Source organism: Plectropomus leopardus, chromosome 15 (genome assembly GCF_026936395.1).
Source record: "Plectropomus leopardus strain MGB_pleo_1.0 chromosome 15, ASM2693639v1, whole genome shotgun sequence".
Classification (NCBI taxonomy): domain Eukaryota; kingdom Metazoa; phylum Chordata; class Actinopteri; order Perciformes; family Serranidae; genus Plectropomus; species Plectropomus leopardus.
This window is the reverse complement of record NC_142190.1, coordinates 17,945,936-17,961,135: the sequence shown is the minus strand read 5'-3', so window position 1 is coordinate 17,961,135 and position 15,200 is coordinate 17,945,936. Positions and strand designations below refer to the sequence as shown.

Below are 15,200 nucleotides of genomic sequence, written 5' to 3'. Positions count from 1 at the left end.
TTTACACACGATGTAATCTGAATGTAAAATGTATCCGCAACGTAAGTGAAACATGTCCTTATTATTGAAATTTAAAAATTCCTAAAAAACTTTGATTAAATATTCTTTGGAGAAAAGGAATATGTTTCTTTGAAGAAAAAAAGTCTTAGTATTTTCATAAACTAGCATTTTTTTTTATATTTGAAATATGTATTTTGCGATTAAACTACTAAAATTATAAATGTTGTGCCTTTAAGCTGTTTTTTTTTAATTGCTTGATTTGCTAATTTAACAACATAGGTCTGTTACTGGATTGTTTATATATCAAATAGGGATGCAAATTAAGACGGTAGCAAAAAGAAAAATTAATAATGGTTAGTAGAATTGTGCACTTGTGAAAAAAATTGACCCATTTTTTCTAAATTAATTAAATTATTATGAGAAAGTTTTCGTGGGAAAAAAAAACTACTCATGTTTTTTTTAATTATCATCATCTCACAATCATGAGAAAATCATTTGAAATCATGGGAAATCATCTTTTCTCATTGATAGGAATTATGAGACAAGTTCTCAAGACAAAGACATTCTGCTCTTATTTTCCATAATTAGTGCTACTTTCCCTTTTTTTTCAAGTAAATGCGTAACGCTTTCGTATAATGTTGTAAGCGATGTTACATTTTTATCATGTGCGCTCATTTCGTAATAACTGTTTTTTTTCTCCCACAGCCTTTGAAGGCAGCAGCCTGACCCCGAGGATTGTAGGTGCGCCGCTCTGCGCACAGTTACGGCAGTGGTGCTGATGAGGAGATGTGTGATGCTGCTGTTGTGTCCTGCTGCCATTTCATCCGCGGATCCTCACGGAAATATCAAACGAAGAGCCAAATGAACCTGCAGCTCGGATCATCTGTCGGTTTGAAGACTCAACGTGCTGGTGTCTAATCTAAAAACGGGTCACACGTTGATGGTGGACAAGAGGCCTGGTTTATATGAAGCATTGGCGGGTTATTACTGTAACACCCACTGCTGCTCTGGAGGATCATTTTTAGGACTCATCGGTATGGGCTTTACTTTTTACAGACACTGAGCTCTCAACTTTAAGGTAAGTTATAATCTACAGTTTTTTTTTTTTTTACACCGTTATCCTAAATATTTATTTTAAAGTAAAAATTACTCATGCTGGGATTGGGCTAAGTGGGTTGGGTTTCATCATTCAAACAATTTACTCATTTATTTGATTAAACTTTGCAGCATATCTTGTTAGTAGTAACACTGGAGGTCTTCTAGGAATATCTATTATCAGCTAGCAGTCATGTTTAGCAGATATGTCTTCACTGAGCTTATGTTTGGCAAGCTTCAAGGCCTCATTGTGTGTTATTGCTGTCTAACAACTAGCCTACTATCCACATGGGGGCTGACTATGCCAATGTTTATTGAGTTGGAGAGGAGTGGCCTCCCCCCCTCCCTCCTTCCCCTCAAATTAGATCACCCAACTGTAAATCACATGCACACTGCTAAAATGATTTGAGCCTATTACTCCCCTCATGGTGGCAGCCATAATCCAAGAGTGATCCATGTGGTTGACACAGTCTGTGGATTAAATGCACATCTCTTTCTAATCTCAAACTATTTAAACACATCCACCGATTCTGAAGCGGAGGCTGTCGTTGTTGTTTTTACTGTTTGTAGAGGCTTTAAAGTGTGTTGAATCTAAGCTGCTGTTTCATTTACTGTGAGGATTGATGTTGTTATTGAACAAAACTGCAGTCAAAAGTCAAAACAAGATTGTGTTTTAGAGTTCATATTATGAAGATTATTTAAACTGTGGCTTTTTGAGAGTATGGAAGCCCTAAAAAGAGAATCCGTTTTCTCGTGATGACGCCATATTTCTGGTTGTTTTCTTGAGATCGCGATTTATTTATGCTGTTATCCCAGGTTTATGATGCTTGTTTTCTTGTGATAAGGACTTATTTTTCTTGTTAACTCTGGAAAACAAAGCTGTTTTTTTTGTGACAACGGATTAATTTATCTCGTTATCTCGTGAAAATGAAGCCCGTTTTGTTGGGATAAAGACATCATTTTTTGGATACAATGGCTTGAAAAACAACCACCAATAATGACAACAGCATGCACGGCGAAGGCAGAAGTCGTTCACTTCCCCTCGACATTTGCCCTTTGGGGGAATCCCCGCCGCCATCTTCAGGGCCGTTACAATAGTCTGAAAAACTGAAGTGAATTTGGTGAGATCCATCCTTTGAGGGCTGAGGGAGCGAGTGAACATCAATGGTCACTTCAGAGGTCTATATCACGCACAATGCCCTGCAGTTATGCATGTGATGCAAAAAATACATCCATGTTTAGGGGCAGTAATAAGTAAAACTGAAGTTGCACCACAGGAGAAGGAGACGATTAATAAACTTGTGAATAAATAAAAAACAAAATTAAATACAGGTACATTCATCATCAAATGCTTTTCAGTTTCACATCTTCTAATATATCTCATAGGTCTGTACAGGTCAGTTTACACACATAAAAATCCACTCATGTATTAGCAGATAGCTGCTTATGTCATATAATTAATAGCAGATAGGCTAATGTTTACAATTATAGTTATGATAATCATGATACAGATCACACTCAAAAATTATAAAATCAGAAACTGTTGCAGCTGGTTACCAATAGACTGTCGGTGTATTGCAATTACCAGCAGAAGACACCTGAAGCTCACAGAAATAATAATCTGTGATAGTCTGATAATCTGACAGAAATAAAAGCAGTATAACGCAGATCCTGCAACTGGTTCTGTCCCCTGCCAGCTTTACCTCGGCTTTTTAAGTGGCCTCCATGTGACGCAGCTCTGTTTTCCCGAGATTAGGAGAAATATAAGTCGCTATCATGAGGAAACGAGCGTCGTAATCTCAAGATAACAGCATAAATAAGTCGTGAGTTTGAGAAAACAACTGGAAATATGTCGTTATCACGAGAAAACAGAGAAAATAAAATGTACAGAAATGTCCTTTTAGGGCTTCCGTAAGACCGAGCACACATAGCCTATTTTGTTTACTCAAGAGTATCAAAACACCTCCAATTTATTAACATTTAATGAGCACACATAGCAAATGATGCTCACTTCAAAAGAAACAAATGTATAAGAACTGATCAAAACAAATTACTACTATAGATAAACTGGAAAGTTAATGACACATTAATTGTCTCTGAAATGTTTTAAGCGAAAATGTCATGTTCTTTATCAAATATGACTGTACCTTTTCGGGATTGTCGGTCAGACAAATAAGACATTAAGCTGTAATATGACTGATGAGTGAATGCCTTCATTTTTTCACAGATTGATTTTGGTGAGACATGGAGACGATATGGCTTTATCAGTTCCGTCTGATTGTCATCGGTGACTCCACAGTTGGCAAGTCGTGTCTGATCCGGAGGTTCACCGAGGGCCGATTTGCTCAGGTGTCAGACCCAACCGTGGGGGTGGACTTCTTCTCTCGCCTGGTGGAGATCGAGCCGGGCAAAAGAATCAAACTGCAGATCTGGGATACTGCAGGACAAGAGAGGTTTAGGTAAACACAGAACTCTTTCTTTCTCTTCATGGTTTCATAAAACAGCATCATGATCTTCACAAAAAAAAAAAAATCTTTTCTGCTTTTCCATGTATAGATGTTTTTGTGAGTACTTTTTCTTGTTCATAAATCCACACACATGAACATCGCATTAACACATCTTGCCCTCTGCCTACTTCAGCCTTGAATTTCTCCTTTAAAACATTTCAAATATTGACTTTTTGGATCTGTGCTATGACTTTTTTCAACATTTGGAGCGATCACTCTTTGGACCATTTTGACATGCTGTAGTATGTTTTTTTTTTGACGTACTATACTTTGTCTTTAAAACACTTAAAATATTGACTTTTTGAACCGTTTTTTCAACATGTCATACTATAAAATGCTTCAGCATGCTGTACTATGACTTTTGCAACATTTTGAATGATCATTTTTTTGACCATTTTTCAACATGCTATAGTATGGCTTTTTTCCACAGGCTATACTTTGGCTTTAGAGCACTGACTTTTGGACCGTTTTTTTGATATGCCATGCCAAAAACTACTTAAACATGCTATACTATAACACTCTTTGGTATTTGGAACGACAACTTTGGTGACGATTTTTTGACATGCCTTAGTATGGTGTTTTGGAACATACTATATAATGACTTTGAAAGAATTAAAATATTGACTTATTGGACCATTTTTTTCAACATTCTAGGCTATTAACTTCTTCAACATGCTATACTGTGACTTTTTCGACATTTGAAATGATCGCTTTATTGATCATTTTTGGACATGCAATACTGTGGAATTTCAAGCCATTTATTCGTCATACCCTTTTATGGTGTTTTTGGCCGTTTTGTCAACATCCTATGCGATGGCATGTCTCAGCATGCTATTTATGTGTTTTTTTTAGCCGTTTTTTGGACATTTTTCGCCATATTATAGTATAGCATTTTCAGTTGTTTTGCAACATTCTGTTTCATGGTGTTTTTGGCAGTTGTTGCAACATCCTATGCTATGAGGAGCCTCAACATTCTATTTTATGTAGTTTTCAGCTGTTTTTGGGACATGTCATGTTTTGACATTTTCGCCTTACTATAGTCTTGCTTTTTGGTCATTTTTCTGACATGCTACATTTTGTCAATTTTGGCCATATTTGAGGGTTTTAATGCTATAGCGTGTTTTTGCACGCTATTTTACGCTGTTTTGAGGTGTTTTCAGCTGTTTTTGGGACATGGCATTTTTTGACATTTTTGCCATACTATAGCCTTGCTTTTTTGGTCATTTTTTTGACATGCTACATTTTGTTGTTTTTGTCCATATTTGAAGGTTTTAATGCTATAGCGTGTTTTTGCACGCTATTTTACGCTGTTTTGAGGTGTTTTCAGCTGTTTTTGGGACGTGTCACTTTTTGACATTTTTGCCTTACTATAGCCTTGCTTTTTTGGTCATTTTTTTGACATGCTACATTTTGTTGTTTTTGTCCATATTTGAAGGTTTTAATGCTATAGCGTGTTTTTGCACGCTATTTTACGCTGTTTTGAGGTGTTTTCAGCTGTTTTTGGGACATGGCATTTTTTGACATTTTTGCCTTACTATAGCCTTGCTTTTTTGCTCATTTTTTTGACATGCTACATTTTGTTGTTTTTGTCCATATTTGCAGGTTTGAATGCTATAGCGTGTCTCACCAGTTTATTTTATGCTGTTTTGTGGTGTTTTCAGCTGTTTTTGGGGCATGGCATTTTTTGACATTTTTTCCATACTATAGCCTTGCTTTTTTGGTCATTTTTTTGACATGCTACATTTTGTTGTTTTTGTCCATATTTGAAGGTTTGAATGCTATAGCGTGTTTTTGCACGCTATTTTATGCTGTTTTGAGGTGTTTTCAGCAGTTTTTGGGACATGTCACTTTTTGACATTTTTGCCTTACTATAGCCTTGCTTTTTGGTAATTTTTTTGACATGCTAAAGATTGTTGTTTTTGGCTATATTTGCAGGTTTGAATGCTATAGCGTGTTTTTGCATGCTATTTTACGCTGTTTTGAGGTGTTTTCAGCTGTTTTTGGGACATGGCATTTTTTGACTTTTTTGCCATACTATAGCCTTGCTGTTTTTCGTCATTTTTTTTTTGACATGCTACATTTTGTTGTTTTTGTCCACATTTGCAGGTTTTAATGCTATAGCGTGTTTTTGCATGTTATTTTATGCTGTTTTGAGGTGTTTTCAGCTGTTTTTGGGACATGGCATTTTTTGACATTTTTGCCTTACTATAGCCTTGCTTTTTTGCATCATTTTTCTGACATGCTACATTTTGTTGTTTGTGTCCATATTTGAAGGTTTTAATGCTATAGCGTGTTTTTGCACGCTATTTTATGCTGTTTTGAGGTGTTTTCAGCTGTTTTTGGGACATGGCATTTTTTGACTTTTTTGCCATACTATAGCCTTGCTGTTTTTGGTCAATTTTTTTGACATGCTACATTTTGTTGTTTGTGTCCATATTTGCAGGTTTGAATGCTATAGCGTGTCTTTGCATGCTATTTTATGCTGTTTTGAGGTGTTTTCAGCAGTTTTTGGGACGTGTCACTTTTTGACATTTTTGCCATACTATAGCCTTGCTTTTTGGTAATTTTTTTGACATGCTAAAGATTGTTGTTTTTGGCTATATTTGCAGGTTTGAATGCTATAGCGTGTTTTTGCATGCTATTTTACGCTGTTTTGAGGTGTTTTCAGCTGTTTTTGGGACATGGCATTTTTTGACGTTTTTGCCATACTATAGCCTTGCTGTTTTTCGTCATTTTTTTTTGACATGCTACATTTTGTTGTTTTTGTCCACATTTGCAGGTTTTAATGCTATAGCGTGTCTCAGCAGGTTAGTTTATGCTGTTTTGAGGTGTTTTCAGCTGTTTTTGGGACATGGCATTTTTTGACATTTTTGCCTTACTATAGCCTTGCTTTTTTGCATCATTTTTCTGACATGCTACATTTTGTTGTTTTTGTCCATATTTGAAGGTTTTAATGCTATAGCGTGTTTTTGCACGCTATTTTATGCTGTTTTGAGGTGTTTTCAGCTGTTTTTGGGACATGTCATTTTTTGACTTTTTTGCCATACTATAGCCTTGCTGTTTTTGGTCAATTTTTTTGACATGCTACATTTTGTTGTTTGTGTCCATATTTGCAGGTTTGAATGCTATAGCGTGTCTTTGCATGCTATTTTATGCTGTTTTGAGGTGTTTTCAGCAGTTTTTGGGACGTGTCACTTTTTGACATTTTTGCCATACTATAGCCTTGCTTTTTGGTAATTTTTTTGACATGCTAAAGATTGTTGTTTTTGGCTATATTTGCAGGTTTGAATGCTATAGCGTGTTTTTGCATGCTATTTTACGCTGTTTTGAGGTGTTTTCAGCTGTTTTTGGGACATGGCATTTTTTGACGTTTTTGCCATACTATAGCCTTGCTGTTTTAGTCATTTTTTTTTGACATGCTACATTTTGTTGTTTTTGGCCATATTTGAAGGTTTTAATGCTATAGCGTGTTTTTGCACGCTATTTTATGCTGTTTTGAGGTGTTTTCAGCTGTTTTTGGGACATGGCATTTTTTGACTTTTTTGCCATACTATAGCCTTGCTGTTTTTGGTCAATTTTTTTGACATGCTACATTTTGTTGTTTGTGTCCATATTTGCAGGTTTGAATGCTATAGCGTGTCTTTGCATGCTATTTTATGCTGTTTTGAGGTGTTTTCAGCAGTTTTTGGGACGTGTCACTTTTTGACATTTTTGCCATACTATAGCCTTGCTTTTTGGTAATTTTTTTGACATGCTAAAGATTGTTGTTTTTGGCTATATTTGCAGGTTTGAATGCTATAGCGTGTTTTTGCATGCTATTTTACGCTGTTTTGAGGTGTTTTCAGCTGTTTTTGGGACATGGCATTTTTTGACGTTTTTGCCATACTATAGCCTTGCTGTTTTTCGTCATTTTTTTTTGACATGCTACATTTTGTTGTTTTTGTCCACATTTGCAGGTTTTAATGCTATAGCGTGTCTCAGCAGGTTAGTTTATGCTGTTTTGAGGTGTTTTCAGCTGTTTTTGGGACATGGCATTTTTTGACATTTTTGCCTTACTATAGCCTTGCTTTTTTGCATCATTTTTCTGACATGCTACATTTTGTTGTTTTTGTCCATATTTGAAGGTTTTAATGCTATAGCGTGTTTTTGCACGCTATTTTATGCTGTTTTGAGGTGTTTTCAGCTGTTTTTGGGACATGTCATTTTTTGACTTTTTTGCCATACTATAGCCTTGCTGTTTTTGGTCAATTTTTTTGACATGCTACATTTTGTTGTTTGTGTCCATATTTGCAGGTTTGAATGCTATAGCGTGTCTTTGCATGCTATTTTATGCTGTTTTGAGGTGTTTTCAGCAGTTTTTGGGACATGGCATTTTTTGACATTTTTGCCATACTATAGCCTTGCTTTTTGGTAATTTTTTTGACATGCTAAAGATTGTTGTTTTTGGCTATATTTGCAGGTTTGAATGCTATAGCGTGTCTTTGCACGCTATTTTATGCTGTTTTGAGGTGTTTTCAGCTGTTTTTGGGACATGTCATTTTTTGACTTTTTTGCCATACTATAGCCTTGCTGTTTTTGGTCAATTTTTTTGACATGCTACATTTTGTTGTTTGTGTCCATATTTGCAGGTTTGAATGCTATAGCGTGTCTTTGCATGCTATTTTATGCTGTTTTGAGGTGTTTTCAGCAGTTTTTGGGACGTGTCACTTTTTGACATTTTTGCCTTACTATAGCCTTGCTTTTTGGTAATTTTTTTGACATGCTAAAGATTGTTGTTTTTGGCTATATTTGCAGGTTTGAATGCTATAGCGTGTTTTTGCATGCTATTTTACGCTGTTTTGAGGTGTTTTCAGCTGTTTTTGGGACATGGCATTTTTTGACATTTTTGCCTTACTATAGCCTTGCTGTTTTTCGTCATTTTTTTTTGACATGCTACATTTTGTTGTTTTTGTCCATATTTGAAGGTTTTAATGCTATAGCGTGTTTTTGCACGCTATTTTATGCTGTTTTGAGGTGTTTTCAGCTGTTTTTGGGACATGGCATTTTTTGACTTTTTTGCCTTACTATAGCCTTGCTGTTTTTGGTCAATTTTTTTGACATGCTACATTTTGTTGTTTTTGTCCATATTTGAAGGTTTGAATGCTATAGCGTGTCTTTGCACGCTATTTTATGCTGTTTTGAGGTGTTTTCAGCTGTTTTTGGGACATGTCATTTTTTGACTTTTTTGCCATACTATAGCCTTGCTGTTTTTGGTCAATTTTTTTGACATGCTACATTTTGTTGTTTGTGTCCATATTTGCAGGTTTGAATGCTATAGCGTGTCTTTGCATGCTATTTTATGCTGTTTTGAGGTGTTTTCAGCAGTTTTTGGGACGTGTCACTTTTTGACATTTTTGCCATACTATAGCCTTGCTTTTTGGTAATTTTTTTGACATGCTAAAGATTGTTGTTTTTGGCTATATTTGCAGGTTTGAATGCTATAGCGTGTTTTTGCATGCTATTTTACGCTGTTTTGAGGTGTTTTCAGCTGTTTTTGGGACATGGCATTTTTTGACGTTTTTGCCATACTATAGCCTTGCTGTTTTTCGTCATTTTTTTTTGACATGCTACATTTTGTTGTTTTTGTCCATATTTGAAGGTTTTAATGCTATAGCGTGTTTTTGCACGCTATTTTATGCTGTTTTGAGGTGTTTTCAGCTGTTTTTGGTACATGGCATTCTTTGACATTTTTGCCTTACTATAGCCTTGCTTTTTGGTAATTTTTTTGACATGCTAAAGATTGTTGTTTTTGGCTATATTTGAAGGTTTGAATGCTATAGCGTGTTTTTGCACGCTATTTTACGCTGTTTTGAGGTGTTTTCAGCTGTTTTTGGGACATGGCATTTTTTGACTTTTTTGCCATACTATAGCCTTGCTGTTTTTGGTCAATTTTTTTGACATGCTACATTTTGTTGTTTTTGGCTATATTTGAAGGTTTGAATGCTATAGCGTGTTTTTGCACGCTATTTTATGCTGTTTTGAGGTGTTTTCAGCTGTTTTTGGGACATGGCATTTTTTGACATTTTTGCCATACTATAGCCTTGCCTTTTTGGTCATTTTTTTGACATGCTACATTTTGTTGATTTTGGCCATATTTGCAGGTTTTAATGCTATAGCATGTCTCACCAGGTTAGTTTATTCTGTTTTGTGGTGTTTTCAGCTGTTTTTGGGACATGGCATTTTTTGACATTTTTGCCTTACTATAGCCTTGCTTTTTTGAATCATTTTTTTGACATGCTACATTTTGTTGTTTGTGTCCATATTTGAAGGTTTTAATGCTATAGCGTGTCTTTGCATGCTATTTTATGCTGTTTTGAGGTGTTTTCAGCAGTTTTTGGGACATGGCATTTTTTGACATTTTTGCCATACTATAGCCTTGCTTCTTTGGTAATTTTTTTGACATGCTACATTTTGTTGTTTTTGGCCATATTTGCAGGTTTGAATGCTATAGCGTGTCTTTGCATGCTATTTTACGCTGTTTTGAGGTGTTTTCAGCTGTTTTTGGGACATGTCACTTTTTGACATTTTTGCCATACTATAGCCTTGCTGTTTTTGGTCAATTTTTTTGACATGCTAAATTTTGTTGTTTTTGTCCATATTTGCAGGTTTGAATGCTATAGCCTGTCTTTGCATGCTATTTTATGCTGTTTTGAGGTGTTTTCAGCTGTTTTTGGGACATGGCATTTTTGACATTTTTGCCTTACTATAGCCTTGCTTTTTTGCTTCATTTTTCTGACATGCTACATTTTGTTGTTTTTGGCTATATTTGAAGGTTTGAATGCTATAGCGTGTTTTTGCACGCTATTTTACGCTGTTTTGAGGTGTTTTCAGCTGTTTTTGGGACATGTCACTTTTTGACATTTTTGCCATACTATAGCCTTGCCTTTTTGGTAATTTTTTTGACATGCTACATTTTGTTGTTTTTGGCCATATTTGTAGGTTTTAATGCTATAGCGTGTCTCAGCAGGTTAGTTTATGCTGTTTTGAGGTGTTTTCAGCTGTTTTTGGGACATGGCATTTTTTGACATTTTTGCCATACTATAGCCTTGCTTTTTTGGTCATTTTTTTGACATGCTACATTTTGTTGTTTTTGTCCATATTTGAAGGTTTTAATGCTATAGCGTGTTTTTGCACGCTATTTTATGCTGTTTTGAGGTGTTTTCAGCTGTTTTTTGGGACATGGCATTTTTGACATTTTTGCCATACTATAGCCTTGCTGTTTTGGTCAATTTTTTGACATGCTACATTTTGTTGTTTTTGTCCATATTTGCAGGTTTGAATGCTATAGCGTGTTTTTGCATGCTATTTTATGCTGTTTTGAGGTGTTTTCAGCTGTTTTTGGGACATGGCATTTTTGACATTTTTGCCATACTATAGCCTTGCTTTTTGGTAATTTTTTGACATGCTAAAGATTGTTGTTTTTGTCCATATTTGAAGGTTTGAATGCTATAGCGTGTTTTTGCATGCTATTTTACGCTGTTTTGAGGTGTTTTCAGCTGTTTTTGGGACATGGCATTCTTTGACATTTTTGCCATACTATAGCCTTGCTGTTTTTGGTCAATTTTTTTGACATGCTACATTTTGTTGTTTTTGTCCATATTTGCAGGTTTGAATGCTATAGCGTGTCTTTGCATGCTATTTTATGCTGTTTTGAGGTGTTTTCAGCTGTTTTTGGGACATGGCATTTTTTGACATTTTTGCCTTACTATAGCCTTGCTTTTTTGCATCATTTTTCTGACATGCTACATTTTGTTGTTTTTGTCCATATTTGAAGGTTTGAATGCTATAGCGTGTTTTTGCACGCTATTTTATGCTGTTTTGAGGTGTTTTCAGCAGTTTTTGGGACATGTCGTTTTTGACATTTTTGCCTTACTATAGCCTTGCTTTTCTGGTCATTTTTTTTGACATTCTACATTTTGTTGTTTTTGTCCATATTTGAAGGTTTTAATGCTATAGCGTGTCTTTGCATGCTATTTTATGCTGTTTTGAGGTGTTTTCAGCAGTTTTTGGGACATGGCATTTTTTGACATTTTGCCATACTATAGCCTTGCTTTTTGGTCATTTTTTGACATGCTACATTTTGTTGTTTTGTCCATATTTGAAGGTTTTAATGCTATAGCGTGTTTTTGCATGCTATTTTATGCTGTTTTGAGGTGTTTTCAGCTGTTTTTGGGACATGTCATTTTTTGACATTTTTGCCATACTATAGCCTTGCTGTTTTGGTCATTTTTTTGACATGCTACATTTTGTTGTTTTTGTCCATATTTGAAGGTATTAATGCTATAGCGTGTTTTTGCGTGCTATTTTACAGTGTTTTGAGGTGTTTTCAGCTGTTTTTGGGACATGGCATTATTTGACATTTTTGCCATACTATAGCCTTGCTTCTTTGGTCATTTTTTTGACATGCTACATTTTGTTGTTTTTGGCCATATTTGAAGGTTTTAATGCTATAGCATGTTTTTGCACGCTATTTTACGCTATTTTGAGGTGTTTTCAGCAGTTTTTGGGACATGGCATTTTTTGACATTTTTGCCTTACTATAGCCTTGCTTCTTTGGTCATTTTTTTGACATGCTAAAGATTGTTGTTTTTGTCCATATTTGAATGTTTGAATGCTATAGCGTGTCTCACCAGGTTAGTTTATGCTGTTTTGAGGTGTTTTCAGCTGTTTTTGGGACATGGCATTTTTTGACATTTTTGCCTTACTATAGCCTTGCCTTTTTGCTCATTTTTTTGACATGCTACATTTTGTTGTTTTTGGCTATATTTGAAGGTTTTAATGCTATAGCGTGTTTTTGCATGCTATTTTACGCTGTTTTGAGGTGTTTTCAGCTGTTTTTGGGACATGGCATTCTTTGACATTTTTGCCTTACTATAGCCTTGCCTTTTTGCTAATTTTTTTGACATGCTACATTTTGTTGTTTTTGGCCATATTTGCAGGTTTTAATGCTATAACGTGTCTTTGCACGCTATTTTACGCTATTTTGAGGTGTTTTCAGCTGTTTTTGGGACATGGCATTTTTTGACATTTTTGCCTTACTATAGCCTTGCTTCTTTGGTCATTTTTTTGACATGCTACATTTTGTTGTTTTTGGCTATATTTGAATATTTGAATGCTATAGCGTGTTTTTGCAGGCTATTTTACGCTATTTTGAGGTGTTTTCAGCTGTTTTTGGGACATGTCATTTTTTGACATTTTTGCCTTACTATAGCCTTGCCTTTTGGTCATTTTTTTTGACATGCTAAAGATTGTGGTTTTTGTCCATATTTGAAGGTTTTAATGCTATAGCGTGTTTTTGCACGCTATTTTACGCTGTTTTGAGGTGTTTTCAGCAGTTTTTGGGACATGGCATTTTTCGACTTTTTTGCCATACTATAGCCTTGCTTTTTTGGTCATTTTTTTGACATGCTAAAGATTGTTGTTTTTGGCTATATTTGCAGGTTTTAATGCTATAGCGTGTCTCACCAGATTATTTTATGCTGTTTTGTGGTGTTTTCAGCTGTTTTTGGGACATGGCATTTTTTGACATTTTTGCCTTACTATAGCCTTGCTTCTTTGGTCATTTTTTTGACATGCTACATTTTGTTGTTTTTGGCCATATTTGCAGGTTTTAATGCTATAACGTGTCTTTGCACGCTATTTTACGCTATTTTGAGGTGTTTTCAGCAGTTTTTGGGACATGGCATTTTTTGACTTTTTTGCCATACTATAGACTTGCTGTTTTTGGTCAATTTTTTTGACATGCTACATTTTGTTGTTTTTGTCCATATTTGCAGGTTTGAATGCTATAGCGTGTCTTTGCATGCTATTTTATGCTGTTTTGAGGTGTTTTCAGCAGTTTTTGGGACGTGTCACTTTTTGACATTTTTGCCTTACTATAGCCTTGCTTCTTTGGTCATTTTTTTGACATGCTACATTTTGTTGTTTTTGGCCATATTTGCAGGTTTTAATGCTATAACGTGTCTTTGCACGCTATTTTACGCTATTTTGAGGTGTTTTCAGCTGTTTTTGGGACATGGCATTATTTGACATTTTTGCCTTACTATAGCCTTGCTTCTTTGGTCATTTTTTTGACATGCTAAATTTTGTTGTTTTTGTCCATATTTGAATATTTGAATGCTATAGCGTGTTTTTGCATGCTATTTTACGCTGTTTTAAGGTGTTTTCAGCTGTTTTTGGGACATGGCATTCTTTGACATTTTTGCCTTACTATAGCCTTGCTTTTTTGGTCATTTTTTTGACATGCTAAAGATTGTTGTTTTTGGCTATATTTGAAGGTTTTAATGCTATAGCGTGTCTCACCAGATTATTTTATGCTGTTTTGTGGTGTTTTCAGCTGTTTTTGGGACATGGCATTTTTTGACATTTTTGCCTTACTATAGCCTTGCTTCTTTGGTCATTTTTTTGACATGCTACATTTTGTTGTTTTTGGCCATATTTGCAGGTTTTAATGCTATAACGTGTCTTTGCACGCTATTTTACGCTATTTTGAGGTGTTTTCAGCAGTTTTTGGGACATGGCATTTTTTGACATTTTTGCCTTACTATAGCCTTGCCTTTTTGCTCATTTTTTTGACATGCTACATTTTGTTGTTTTTGGCTATATTTGAAGGTTTTAATGCTATAGCGTGTTTTTGCATGCTATTTTACGCTGTTTTAAGGTGTTTTCAGCTGTTTTTGGGACATGTCATTTTTTGACATTTTTGCCTTACTATAGCCTTGCCTTTTGGTCATTTTTTTTGACATGCTAAATTTTGTTGTTTTTGTCCATATTTGAATATTTGAATGCTATAGCGTGTTTTTGCATGCTATTTTACGCTGTTTTAAGGTGTTTTCAGCTGTTTTTGGGACATGGCATTATTTGACATTTTTGCCTTACTATAGCCTTGCTTTTTTGGTCATTTTTTTGACATGCTAAAGATTGTTGTTTTTGGCTATATTTGAAGGTTTTAATGCTATAGCGTGTTTTTGCACGCTATTTTACGCTGTTTTGAGGTGTTTTCAGCAGTTTTTGGGACATGGTATTTTTCGACTTTTTTGCCATACTATAGCCTTGCTTTTTTGGTCATTTTTTTGACATGCTCAAGATTGTTGTTTTTGGCTATATTTGCAGGTTTTAATGCTATAACGTGTCTCACCAGATTATTTTATGCTGTTTTGTGGTGTTTTCAGCTGTTTTTGGGACATGGCATTTTTTGACATTTTTGCCTTACTATAGCCTTGCTTCTTTGGTCATTTTTTTGACATGCTACATTTTGTTGTTTTTGTCCATATTTGAATATTTGAATGCTATAGCGTGTTTTTGCATGCTTTTTTACGCTGTTTTGAGGTGTTTTCAGCTGTTTTTGGGACATGGCATTTTTTGACATTTTTGCCTTACTATAGCCTTGCTTCTTTGGTCATTTTTTTGACATGCTACATTTTGTTGTTTTTGGCCATATTTGCAGGTTTTAATGCTATAACGTGTCTTTGCACGCTATTTTACGCTATTTTGAGGTGTTTTCAGCTGTTTTTGGGACATGGCATTATTTGACATTTTTGCCTTACTATAGCCTTGCTT

General features: G+C 35.2%; 1 protein-coding gene across 1 annotated transcript in view; it reads left to right on the top strand.

Moving 5' to 3' along the window:
- The first annotated feature begins 735 nt into the window (after positions 1-735).
- LOC121952496 (ras-related protein Rab-39B-like) overlaps positions 736-15,200 on the top strand; it is a 29,860-nt gene continuing 15,395 nt past the window's right edge. Inside the window, exons 1-2 of the mRNA XM_042499221.2 lie at positions 736-1,078; positions 3,323-3,554. Of these exons, the coding sequence (XP_042355155.1) occupies positions 3,340-3,554 (215 nt within the window). The 5' untranslated portion in view covers positions 736-1,078; positions 3,323-3,339. The remainder of the gene's footprint in view (positions 1,079-3,322; positions 3,555-15,200) is intronic.